Consider the following 13,412-nt stretch of genomic DNA (forward strand, 5'->3'; position numbering starts at 1 on the left):
GCACAGGTGGTTGTATAGCAATTTAACTACAAATCCTTAGGTGTCAATGGCTGTTTAGTTTCATTTAAAGTTTTTTAATCAGGTATTTAAATGCATTTACAGTTTTCCATCATGTGTGCATTTCATTAACATTTTTTTTTTCTTCTCATTGACTACTTTTATTTTTGCTGCATGTGTACTTTCATTGGCACTGTGACACAAGTTACATTACGCCTAATGAGTACAATGTCATGCTGTTGTTAGAGCAGTTTCTTTACACAGCAGTGGCCCTTGTTCTCAGGTTACGTGGCCTTGTGTTTCTTGCAACGCAGCTTTTCCCTCCGTCATTAGCAGCTAATCTAAACGTGGGATAAGGATACTTGGCCGAATAATCGCAGCAACACATCCGTTAAACTCCTTTGGCTTTTTGGTATTATGGAGTGGAGCCACTGCTGGCCATCGGTGGCTCAAGAGCATTATGGAGATTCTGAGTCATGTGGTCTGGTTGCGGCCAGCGGAGCAGCTAAAAAGCACGGGGAGGGGGTATGGGTTTTGTCATTCGTGCCCCGGAGTTTAAGAATGACAGCTTTGACTGCCGTTAAGCCTCGTAGCTTTTCGGAGGCGTACTGAGGCTGAAAGTCAAGAAATGGGCCGGAGGCTGCCACGTGAAGGAGAAGACCGATGGAAAAGCTGAACTTGTTGTGCAGTTTAGCTGAAAGATCTTGTGCTTACTACTGAAAGTGGAGAAATGTCAAGATGCAAAACAATCTGCACTTAGAAGAAGTTAATAGCCAGCTGCAGTTTGGATGCAAATGCTGGAGAATATGGAGAACCAGATACCTGCTAATTGTTTTGGAGTGTTACTATCATAGATGTCTCCAGATGAAGTGTATTATACCATGGCCCTACATAACCTTTAACTGTAACTTTAATAATTCTGTTCTCCGTTACGTTAAAATATATGCAATATGTATGCACCAAGCACTATGATAAAAGTACATTTCACACCCAAAGCGAGGTTTAGAGGAGTAATACTAACCTATCCAGCAATTACATTTTTTACACTTTTAAATATTCAAATATGATAATATAAGTTTCACTTGTTAAAATGTCGTCTTTATTAACATATTAATAGATTTAGAATTTTTGAAAAAATTTTTTTTTTAAAAAAAACCTATACATATGCATATAATTTTTTATAAATATTATACTTTAGAAAAAATATGCTCATGTTTAAATTTTGAATTTTAAAAACTTATTTACCAAATTGTCTTTGGTTCACAATAGTCATAAATCAATTCATAAAAAATAACTGATAATAATCAACACACATTTCTAAAAATAAATACATAAAACTTACATAATCAACAACATATTAGTGTACTAAGCATAGTTTAAACGAAGTCTGCAGATAAGTGTACCTCTAAACTTTAGTGCTTAAGTAAATGTACTGAATTCCCACCACATCCCAATCCTACATTTTATCTTGGATCATAAAATTACTTTCAACCACTGTGTCACTGTAAATAAGGCTGAAAAACAAATGGCTTTCAACACTGGAAATGGAAAGTAAGTGTGCAACAATAGTAAAGATCAATATAACTACATTGAATAAGTAATAACTACATACATTACTTCACATTTACACCTTGGCTCTGCATGCTGAATTGGATTAGGATCAAAGCAGATCTACCATGAGGCACTAGGTGTTATGAAGTGCCCTGCTCAGTGCCTGTATTTCGAGAAGGAGCCATACCAGGGTTTAAAAAAAAATCTACTGCCTTATTTTGCTGGCTCTGCATCTCAACAACATTGTGTTTTTTTTCAATGCATGAGTGTTAACAAGCTGAATTTCCTCATCTTTGGTGCCCCGTACTTCACCTTGAGAGACAGAAGTGGTTTAGGTTAGCAGTTTGCTTTCGAGTCTTTATTGTTACTTTGTAAAAGATGGAAGGTTTTTTTTTTTTAAAATTTTAGCTGCAAAAAGAACATTTTCATTTTGTGACGTGCGTCAGAATTTTATTTTTTATTTTTTTTATTTTCTAAACTCATTTACATTAAACTGCAACAATGGAAGCAACTCATTCACTCTCTTGTTGAGCTGACTGCAGCACAGAAAAAAAAATCCAGAATTATTCTCAGAGTAATTATGGTCTAATGCCATGCAAAATTATTGTTCACCTAATCCACTCACAAAGGGCTTTGATTTTAAAAATGACTGTGAGAATAATTCTGTTGTAAACGTGATGGTTTATGAGGAGGAAATTAAAATGATTTTGTGAAATGACTCATATTCTGATTTTGACTGCTTGGTCCAGTTCTTTTCTGGATTAAAGTCCAAAAAATGAACTGAGGTATGAAAAACTTACATTAATGCCAGCAGTGACTTTTAGGCGTATTTACACAGAAATAAACAATTGTGCATTATAAGAAGTTGTATGTTTTTATGGTTTATCTTTTTTTTTTTTTTAATTAATTTTTATTTATTTATTTTTCCAACAGTCCTAAATGTAAAGAGTCATTAGCATTGTTCAAGGAATATCTAATCAACCTGTAATCACTGTTATTTCAGAGTAAAAGCATAGAGGTGTGATCTTATAGCTGTGTAATGGAAACCATGAATTTTTATTCTGAAATAGAGTTCAAATTTTTAAATAACTGTAACATTTTATAAATTTTGCTAATATCAACATGTTCACAATAATCTGATACCATAAAGTGACTGACTTTTTTTTAATGGACTCTCATTATTACTGTATTTCTTTATCTTGCATTTTTAGCTTGAATCGACAAGTGTTGATGCGTAAAAATTATGACATAAAGCTAAAAAAAAAGCCAAATTAGCTAAAGAGCAAGATAGTAAGTAGCATTTATTACACAAACTACAATAGAATAAACATGTAACATGTTAAAAGAAATTGCACTTGTTTACCTGCAGTAGCCCCGTTACCTGCTTGCCACTGCTCTCCCGTCTTTTAATGTTCAAAGGCTGAAATTGTGCAGTTAAAGAAGTAGAGACAAAAGATTTGTTGGTGGGAAAATTACTGGGCACTTGTTTGCAGTGCATGCTGCACACATGGCAAAAACATACTTCCTTTTGCACAAGTTACCTTGAGACAAGGACAGTACATTTCATGTTTGAACAGTAAGGGGATGCTCTTCATGTTGTTTGTGAATCTGGCCTTCTGTTTTCATTTTATAAATCTCATTTTTGTCCAATTTTTTTTTGACTAGTTTGCTGTTCTTTGACAAGGTCATGGCCTTTCTGGAGCTAAGCATTGTTGTACTTCTTTTTTTTTTTCTAATTTTTTTTTGCTGTATTCTACAATCATCCTCCTCTCTTTTGTTTTCTGTCCCATGCTGCAGTACAGTGAATGTCTCCATCGTTATGGCAATATTAAGAAACTCTTAGTTAGGACTTAAAATGTTATGCAACCCCCACCACACCAACACTCTAAGCTGTCAGTTAGTTAACTGGCTGAAGGTCAGGCTTAGATTATGCCCCTGGGTAATGAATATGACGCTTTGTTGAACAAGAAGTAAACATATGCCCCTGGGGGTAGGAATTAACGGACACACACACACACACTCTCTCTCTCTCTCTCTTTTACCAAGCATATGTAGAGTGAATGGGGCTTATTATACACCTGCAAGTGGGGTCAAAGTCTGTCAATCCCTAGCTTATGGTATTATGATAGATTTTAGAATCACTCTCTAATGGCAGTCATTCAGTTTGTAATCTCAGCAGCTTGATGCAAAAGCACTCAACGTTCCAGCTAAGGGTCTGTTGAAAATAAGGCCTTCTCCTCCTCATTCATTCCTCACTTCCCTCTTTCCCAAAGGTCTTATGACAAGTCAGCTGTTAGTGACATCACGAATGCAGGATCATATGTCAGAAACCTTTGCTGCCTGACTTATATCCCTTGCAACCATGGCCACTTGAGGCCAAAAGAGCGGCGAGAGGCCCCGGGGGGTGGAGGCAGGGGCACTCTTCAGAGCAAGAACATCTGACCCGTGTGTGAGTTTGTTTGTGTGGGCAACCAGACTGTGCGCATCTTGTCATCAGCTTGAGAAGACATCTATCATGTGCATGTGTGCATGTGTGTGTGAATTAAAAGTCCAGGTTCTGTGTATGTGAGTATCTGGGTTATGGTGATCAGGGGGCATGGCAATTAGTGAGCATGGCCCTTGTGAAAAAATATTCAGAAATACTTGTTTGTGGAACTTCAAGTCAAGTTTTGATCACAAGGTAGTAGCTCCACCTAAAGTCAGCTCTGCAAATTACACTAAAGTTCATTATGTGATAATAAAATAAATTCTTCTTCTTCTTTTTTTTTTTAGAAAAGAAATTAATCCTAAAAAAATTAAGACACCACTTAATCGTAATCCGTTTTATGAACTTTTTATGAACCTACAATGAAACTTGGAAGATTATGATGTTACATTTCTTAGAAATAACCCTGTTAGGGAGAGATCATTGCTAATATCTGCACACTGTCCTATAGTATGGAAGTTGTTCTCACCCCCAAAATGATCTGGACCAAGTGTGTATACCATAAGGCCAATCAAAGACTCCAATCTGGCCCACTGGAAAATGAAAAATGATGCAGATTGTGAAGTTCTTACTGTAAGTTTAAATTTTGTTTTTACAGCTTTTCCTACGAATAAAGACTTTCCCTGTGGTCTTTCGTACTACACCATAGTAGATAAGTAATGTATAAATATTTTAATGACAGAAATGCTCCTGTTTTTCCCTATCTGGTGTAGAATCTCTATTTTTTATAGAGGAAAAAGGGACATTTTCTTTAAATTAAGAAAAAGTTAGTTCTGTTATTTCAGGACAGTCTGGGCAATGAGCTGTCTAAACTTTTTCTGTTTTTAAGTATGTCTGTTTCTTACATTTTAAGCCCAAAATCATGCTGACAGATTTCCTCAATTTCTTTATCACATAGAAAAAGGGAAATGTACTGTATTTAAGTTCTTTTTTCTTAATTGAACATATTTGAGGGATTCAATGTTTAGTTAAACTACTTTACACTGACAGAAAGGCGAGTTTCGCTTGAGGTCAAAGTGAGCTGTTAAATGAGTTGACATTCCTGATCTAGGGCGGTTGAAACCCTATGATGCCGCTAGATGGCAGCACCGAGCCATGTAAAATTTAACAGCATCATAAAAGCTACTCCCCCGGTAGAGTCGCATTTTAAAAGCCCTAAACACAAGGAAAGGGAGTAAGAGAGCTTACTAAATAGAAGCAATCTCTAAACATGATCAGTCATTAGTAGCAGATAGCAGCACAGAATGAAAACAACAACAAAGCCGGCAGACTGCGCTTTATTAACAAATAAAGGGATTATATTAGAGACACTTGAAACTGTTAACGTCATTATTAGTCTTTCAATGATGAAGGAAGGAATATTCTGATAGGAAATATAAGTGCAATAAGTTGTGAAGAGAAAATGAAACAAGTTGTCACAGGCCTCTGCACAAACTAAGTGCAACCAATTATTCAATAGCTTGTATAACAATCCTCAGAAATGACACTTAAAAAGACACTGAAATAACGACTGTCACTGTTTTATTTTTGAGGAAAACATATGCACGTTTCCTCTTAAAAAAACAAACAAACAAAAAATAGGACTTCAAATTAACGAGGGAACCTGAAAGCAGCTCCGTCGCCAAAGCAACGCTTACCAAACAGACTCTACAAGACTGCTGCGGACGACTTTAACTGTACAACGTTTAATGACTTTTTAGTAATTTTTACAACATCGTCAAACAATGGAAGAAGCTGGCAAAGTGCATGAAGAGGCGCCCGAACCTCCTGTGTTGTCCGACAATCAAGTGGATAAGAAGGGGTAACCTGCAGCTTACTGTGGCTAAACACTGCGATAGACGGGACAACGACAACTACCTTGAAAGCGCCGTTGCACGTTGTTTGTGTGTGTGCGTGTGTGCGTGCGTGTGTGTGTGTGTTTTAAATCTGACCGTTTAATAAATACGATGAACTCTGTCACTTTGCAGTTTGGCCCATTTTTGTTGATACTTTGCTCATTTGAGTTGAACGCTGCTCATGTAAAAAAAAAAAGTGGAACAACGAATGTTTTAAAAGCTGTAAAAGCCTCACAGTTATATTTTATTACATCAGTTGAACACAGATATATAAAAAATAACCTCTAATAATCAAAAGACCACAGTTACATGTCGTAAATCTTTTCTTAGTGTCCCAGGTGATTAAGTAAAGCGTAAAGTTAACCTGATATCACTCTACAGATGGTAACTATATTGTATGTTTATAGGGCCTCCAGTTTTAAGGGAAAGAAAGACCCCACTGAGGAGGGGAATGAGGAGCTGAAGAGCAAAATGGAAGAAGAAAAGACGGACGTTAAAAAGGTGTTTTTTTCATGTTTCCCTGTCACCTACCTCTGCAGGATTAGTGAAACAATTGAAATGTGTATGTCTGGACTTCTTTTGGGTTTGTGAAGAGATTTCAGATTTCACCTTCATCAGATTTCATCCACGAGATCTCTTTAGTTCCAAAAACCTGATGGAGAGTGACAGACAATTAAACCCTTTTCTGTTGTCCCCCTGGAGTGTAATCATGTGAGTTCTTAAGAGTCACATGATGAACCTAGGTGTGAACATGGTGTGAATCCTGTCACATGATGTCCAGTTCAATTCAATTAAATTCAAGATGTGAATCTTTTGTAAGACATTAGCTCATCCTGCTTTAAGATATTGATATTGCAGCCTTGAGAGACCTTCCCAGGCACTTTAACCTTCACTAACACCTCATCCTCTATAATGAGATCCATGCCTTGTTCACACCTTGGCTCGTGTGACTCTTAATGACTTGCATGATTGCAAGGTGGTTCGAGGACTCTCAGAACACCAACAGGAGGACAATGTCATTAGGGGTTAAATACCGGCAGCTTGACACCAGTTTTTAGAACTGAAGAGACTTCATGGATGAGAGGTGAGTTGTCACAAAACAAAAAAGTTGCCTTCATTTTAAGGCAGGGCAGCTTAGGATAAATTTACATTTCACTCCAAATAAGCTTTGCGAGGCAAGAGTACTAACAGGACTAGAAAGAGGGATCAAATTTCTCTCATATCAAGTTCTCTTCATTGGTTCCCTGAATTTAAATAATTCTTTCTTGTCAGTTTTGAATAGCGATATCTTACCCATCATATCTTAAAGACCCTATAGTACCATAATATATAACCTGTGGCTTCTAGAGCTTCTAAAACTAGAATCAGAGCCACAGCCTTCAACTATCAGGACCCTGTACTGTGGATCTTGCTCACAGTTTGGATTCAGGACATAAACATCTGTTGATGAAACTAGGCTACGAAGAGAGGTGATGATCAGTCAGCAGCAGAGAAAGATCTCTACAGATCATGACAGTGTCGATGGAAAAATATAGATAAGGTCAGAAAGATCTTCAGTGTGTCTTCGTGGATCTAGAGAAAGCATCTGATGGGGTGCCAAGAGGGGAACTGTGCCACTGCATGAGGAAGTCAGGAGTGGCAGAGAAGTATGTGAGGGAGGTGGAAGACATGTACAGCGAGACAGTGGTGAGGTGTGGAGTACGAGTGACACATGGGTTCAAAGTGGATCAGCTCTAAGCCCCATCTTATTAGCAGTGATGATGGACAGGTTGACTAATGAGGTTAGGCAGGAGGTTCTGTGAACCATGATGTTTGCAGACGATATTCTGATCTGTAGTGAGAGCAGGAAAAGGTGAAAGAGAGGAACGATGGAAGTATGCAGTGAAAAGAAGAGGAGTGAAGGTCAGTAGAAACAAGCCAGAATACAAGCGTCTGAATGAAAGGGACACAGGTGGAAAGGTGAAGAATAGAGATAGTGAAGGTATATGAGTTTAAATACCTGGGGTCATGATTTTGTGTTCTTGACTCTTATTTTGCATTGTGATTGCTATGTTGGAGTAAAATAATTAAATCCATTAAAGCGAGTGGCCAAAGGAGAGGCAGCATTATAATATCCACTAAAATAGATCTTTATAAGTGAAACTGAAAACAAAACTGAAGTTATTGCAAAAGATGAAGTCCAATCACTAAATGGACACTACCACAATCAGATGTAGCTTTCTTAAATTCTTATGAGATGTATTTATTTTGATTTGTCCCACTTTCACTGCTCAGAGGATAATGAGCCTGCAGAAACGTCTGACCACATTAGTGACCAACATTCAAACTGCAGCCGACGCCAAAGAGATGGAGCGAAGGTCAGGGATGGAGGACAACTGCAGAATTAGGTACGTCTTTTAAATTGTTCTCAGTGTTCAAATCAAGCTTTCTCCCATGCAGAAAACCCAGTGCTAAAGTGGCTGGTGTTAAATTGTGCTATTCTTTCCCATCAAACAGAGAGGAGCGACTGAAAGATGATGCTAAGGCCTGTCAGGAAAAGGTTGAGGAGATCAGAAAAGGGTGGTTGATAGTTAATCAAAAGGTGGTTCATTCAGAACTGCAGAGTGTCCTGGACAGCCAGCAGCAGCTGTGTGCTGCAGTGATAGAAGACAAGAAAAAACTCATAAGGGAGCTCCAATGGGTAAATTATACACAAATGAGTAAAAGCATGATTTCATGGAGTTTGCATTTGTACCTCAAAGCCATTGTTTATAACTTGGTTCCCTTTTCTGCACTGTGCTGAACAGGAGCGCCGGGTCAAAGAGGATCAGTATTTGAAGAACTTGAGAAGGCTCGATGAGGAGATCAAACTGATGCTCGACAGGATGCAGCAACAGTTTCAAAACCTGTCCAAGGCCTACAGAGAGGAGCTCACACAACTTCAGGTAGAACCAGATCTGAGTCACAAAGGAGCTTTAAATGATTTTTAGTGCATCTGAATCAGTGAGCTGATCACATCTTTGCCTTATTTCAGTTAGACTTTTTGTTTTTAACTCCGCTTAGTTACGGTTAGTTTCTATTGTGGGTTTGTGTGTTTCGGTTTAGATTTTACTTGTTTGAAAATGTTTAGTTTTTCTTTTAGTTGAGTTTTTATTAGTTTCAGTTTAGGAAAATCACTGCAGGTATTACGATAAAAACAAATCCAGTGTCTGCATAAATACATCAAGACATCACGTCTTGTGTCATGCACTTATGCATACTGCATATATCTACTACTTACTTTGCTTGTAAAAAGCTGTTATTTGAGGTACTGCTCCCTTCTTATCAGCTCAAAGCAGTCTGGCTGTTTTCCTGTAACTTCTATCATCAACGAGGCATTTTCACCCAGGGAACTACCACTCACCAATTATTTTCTCTATTTCAAAGCATTCTATGTAAACCTTAGAGATGGTTGTGCAGCAATATCCCATTATGTTATCTAGATTCTTATTAATAATCTAATGATTGTCCTGTTTTTGGCAGGGAGTTTATCAGCAGGAAATTGAAGTCTTACTTGCTAAAGACAAGGCTAAGCTGAAAGAACATATGAAGGAACATTGGGACACAGAGGTTAGGATTATTTAAATTAATTCACATACACTTAACTTCTCATTGATGCTAATATGTTACATATATCAGCTCTGTATGTAATGAATGTAACCTATTTCTAGCTGGAGAGTCTGATGGAGAGGAGGAGGATGGTAGAGGAGTCTGAAAAGACAATTCATGATGTTATGTTGGAGAATACCACCAAAATCAAACTCATGCAGCTGAAAGAAAATGCAAAGTCTCAGGTTTGTTTTACCCCAGTGCTTTATTACAATATGATGAAGCCTTGATGTTCTTTGGTGCTGAACATGCCATAGAGTGGTAGTGGTTGTGCTGCAAAAAATAAGATCAGTGTTTTACCACTCGATGTAAATGAACGCTCAGTCTTGAGATTGCTTTTCTTGCTTTTACAGGCTCGGCTGAGAGAACAACAACAGATGAAAGGCAAATCTGTAGTTTTAAATTTTAAACAACTTGAACATGGCAACAAGAATGCAGCATATAATGCCAAGCTGGGAGAAATGAAGGGCAAAATATTAGGGTATTACAGTTTTTCGCAGACAGAAACACACATAAATACACATACATGTCCAAGTTATGATGGTATCTTTTTGTTTCAGCTCTTCGAAAGAGGTGAAAAACTTAAAAACCAAGTATGCCAAACAAAAGGACAAGTTTATGAAGCAGAGACAGTATTTGTGTGAGGTCCAAAAACGCTCCCGCCAGCACTATGAACGCATACAGAAGGAAGTCAGGTAAGTAAGTGTTAATAATAATAATAATAATAATAATGATAATAATATTAAAAATAATAACCTAATTCTTTTATTTTTTTTCTGTTCAACTTCAACCCTTCCTTGCTTCATGTAGGTACACCACAGCCGCTGATGCCCGAAAGTTTGAGGAGATGTGGGTAATGATGGAGGAAGAGGTGACACAGCTAGCGGAGAAGGCTTCGGCCATTGACTCTCTGATCTGCAAGCACCTTGGTTTAGCCTGGGAACGTCCTTCAGCTGCCTTCATGGAGTCACCTGGTCCCCGCAGATCTCAGGAGCATGACACTAACCCCACCAGTCACCCCTTGCAAACCAGGCATCTTTCACACTGCAGCCAGAGGATGATGGATGCATCAGTCGGGCCCAGCCTGGAGAGGGACTCAGAGCACGGCACAGGGGTGGAGGAAGGGGAGCTATCCTCAGAGATGCTGATGAAAGTGATGGAGCTGCTTTGTGATGAAACGGTTAGAAACAAGTCCACAGGTTGTGTTTATGAACGATGACAGTATGGAGGTGGTTGTTGTAGAACGGGGCATGAATTGCACATGTTCCTTAGACATCCACAGATGTGCAGTATTTATATCATACTAGACACATTACACATGTCAGTAATTACATGAGAAATTTTTGTCAAGCTAAGCTTTTCTAATTAAGCTTTGGTACAGATTAAACAAGAACAAAGTTAAATGATGAGCTTTAGCAGGGCTGATACATTTTGGGATGTTGTTTAATTTGGAAATTTGAGAATAAGCTCAAGAAGCTAGAGCAATAAAACCATTTAATAATATTTCATAACTACACAATACAAATTATGTCTTTTATTGCAGGGTAAAAAACAAAGTATAATTATATACGGAAAATATTCACATTTGACAAAGCAGATGACTTAAGTAGGGTGTTAGCAGTATATCTCAGTTTTTGCATATTCAGTCAGGTATTATTATAGAGAAACACTACTTTTGTAAAACCAAAGAAAAAAACAGATAAAAAATGCAAAATTGCAGTTACAAGAGCCTTTAAGCTAAACATCTTCCTCCCAACTTAGGGATTCCTGGTTGAAGATAAACTGCGGAAGCTGCTGGCCCCCATGGAGAAAAATGAACAGACCACTGTGAAGCTGCATTCTCTCTTTGCTGTGAGTTCACATTTAGTGCTCCTTTTCATGTTTTTCATGTAGTTACTATTGAAAATCACACATGCTGTTTTCTCTTTTAGGTTCTGGGTCTTGAAGAAAAGGATTTAGCCAAGTTGGCTGAGTTTTTACTCATGTACAAACATCAACAAGGAGAGCAGACTGTGGTGAGAAATTGAATGAGCAGTGGGCTTGTACTGAATAAGGCCTTTCTGATTAGACAACTACTGTTCTTGTATCTTCTGTCAGTGTTTTTGTTCTGGCTGCAGGGTCATTTTGTTGAGGAGGCAGAGGCCATGGAGAACAGCGCCACAGCTGATTCAACCTCCACACTCATCAACCCTAACAACATCTTGCCTGCTTTACGATGTTTCCTTGAGCAGCACAGGAAGTAAGACTACATACTGAATCATCAGTCCCTGTGTCTCTTCCTCTGTGTGAGTGTTTTATACTAATTTTTTCCTGTTGCGTTTTGAAAACGGAGGTCTGTCCACGAGCGTTCCAGTTTAAGCCATCCAGCTAGAGATACCTCAGTGGAAGAAGCCTACTGGGATAGGCTAGGCAACATTATCACTGAGGACAAACTCAAGCTGTGGGATGCAGCGGAAAGGGAATTAAAGCAGTATGAGTGAGTAACACCTACACTGAAAGCAGGAATACCTCTGAATCAGATCAGTCATTTTTGTGTGTGTGTGTCTTTCCAGAGAGGTCCTGATGGATATCTCTGAGCTTGTCCCTGAAACTGAGCTCCTGAGGCAGCAGAACACTAAGCTGCGGATGCAGCTGCAACAGATACTCAGCAGTACGTGCACTTATGTTTAAGTTTGCAGCACTGTAATCTAGTGCGAATAAGAATAATGATAAAACATAGGGCTTTTACCATCATAGCACAGGGTGTATCAAAAAGAATCACCAAATTTCAAAGTGCTTTAACTGTTCACCGGCATCGAGCGACACACGTACTGTTAGAAAGAGTGAGTTTGATGTGGTAACATTATTACAGCAATAACTCCAGATACTCGCAAAAGTGTGGGATGAGTTTGACAATCATATGGACGTATGCTGGGAGGACACATTGAGCAAACTGGAAGTTTTGTATGTAAAACTTTATATTCAGCCACGTATTTTAAAATTACTGTCCATTACTATTAAAATATAGGCTTTTGAAATCAGACAATTCTTTTTTGATACACCCTGTATATTAAAACAGGAAGCTAACAGGTTTGATCATTTATAATAATAATTAGTGGTTAATGCTACAAATGATTAACGATCCAGCTTTTTCAATGCAAACATTTTCAGATTTCAGATTTGACTGAATTTTAGAGTGTTTTTGACTGAATGAACATATCATTTAATCTGAATACCTCTTATACCTCTGACCAATTCTGGGTATTATTATTATTCTTCTTATTAATTTCAAGTACTTACTTCCAATACAATGAATAATTAAATGATAAAATAAGAAACATTTATCAAATTAAACTATAATCATAGCAATCAGTAAAACAAAAGGGCTTTAAAAACCCAACTGAGCAGAACATCATGGATCTAACATCTTCTCTGCCTCTCTGACAGGTACCCGGAGCTCTAATGAATGAATAATCACTGTGGAGTCCGAGAGCACTGGAAGCGCCTTTGTGTTCATTTAAAAAAACAAAAAAACAAAAAAAAAAAACACCATTAAATGATAATGTAGTGTGAAATTTTTTATTTATTTATTTTTTACAAATGTAAAAGAAAAATAGTCTTACAGTGTAGTTAATCAAACACATACAGTGTGGTTCAGTGTAAACACAACAGTACACAGAGGATGTGTGTGTGGTTCGTCTCTACCCAGCAATGTTAAACAGCTTGTGGCTGAGCGCTGAGGGCAGAGAGAAGAAGAGCAGAACCAGAAAGAGCAGACCCAGTACAGCAACCAGCAGCATCACACAGTGCAGCTTGTAGTGCCTCCAGGCCAGGATACACATCGTCCTCACAGGAGCCAGCAGCCACGACATGCTGGCATTGGGGCGACTGCAAAGACAGATTCATAAATCAAACAGCAGTCATATGTCACTGAAATT

The 13,412-nt window shown here is 38.0% G+C and overlaps 1 protein-coding gene across 3 annotated transcripts; it reads left to right on the forward strand.

Annotated features, from left to right (window-relative positions):
• Positions 1–5,655: 5,655 nt before the first annotated feature.
• drc1 (dynein regulatory complex subunit 1 homolog (Chlamydomonas)) lies at positions 5,656–13,412 on the forward strand. 3 transcript variants are annotated; one of them, XM_040017670.1, is made up of 16 exons: positions 5,656–5,834; positions 6,276–6,369; positions 8,143–8,255; positions 8,365–8,548; positions 8,655–8,792; positions 9,370–9,456; positions 9,558–9,680; positions 9,849–9,976; positions 10,056–10,190; positions 10,306–10,675; positions 11,257–11,346; positions 11,427–11,510; positions 11,613–11,734; positions 11,828–11,971; positions 12,048–12,145; positions 12,922–13,412. In XM_040017670.1, the coding sequence occupies exons 1-16, from the start codon at positions 5,758–5,760 to the stop codon at positions 12,942–12,944; spliced, it is 2,010 nt and encodes a 669-aa protein (XP_039873604.1). In that variant the 5' UTR covers positions 5,656–5,757; the 3' UTR covers positions 12,945–13,412. The 3 variants fall into 3 exon arrangements, with proteins under 3 accessions (XP_039873604.1, XP_039873603.1, XP_039873605.1); XM_040017669.1 differs by having other exon boundaries at positions 5,660–5,916; XM_040017671.1 differs by lacking the exons at positions 5,656–5,834; positions 6,276–6,369 and adding an exon at positions 6,448–6,952.

The sequence above is a fragment of the Simochromis diagramma genome, unplaced genomic scaffold (assembly GCF_900408965.1).
Source record: "Simochromis diagramma unplaced genomic scaffold, fSimDia1.1 OVJJ01000802.1, whole genome shotgun sequence".
NCBI lineage: Eukaryota > Metazoa > Chordata > Actinopteri > Cichliformes > Cichlidae > Simochromis > Simochromis diagramma.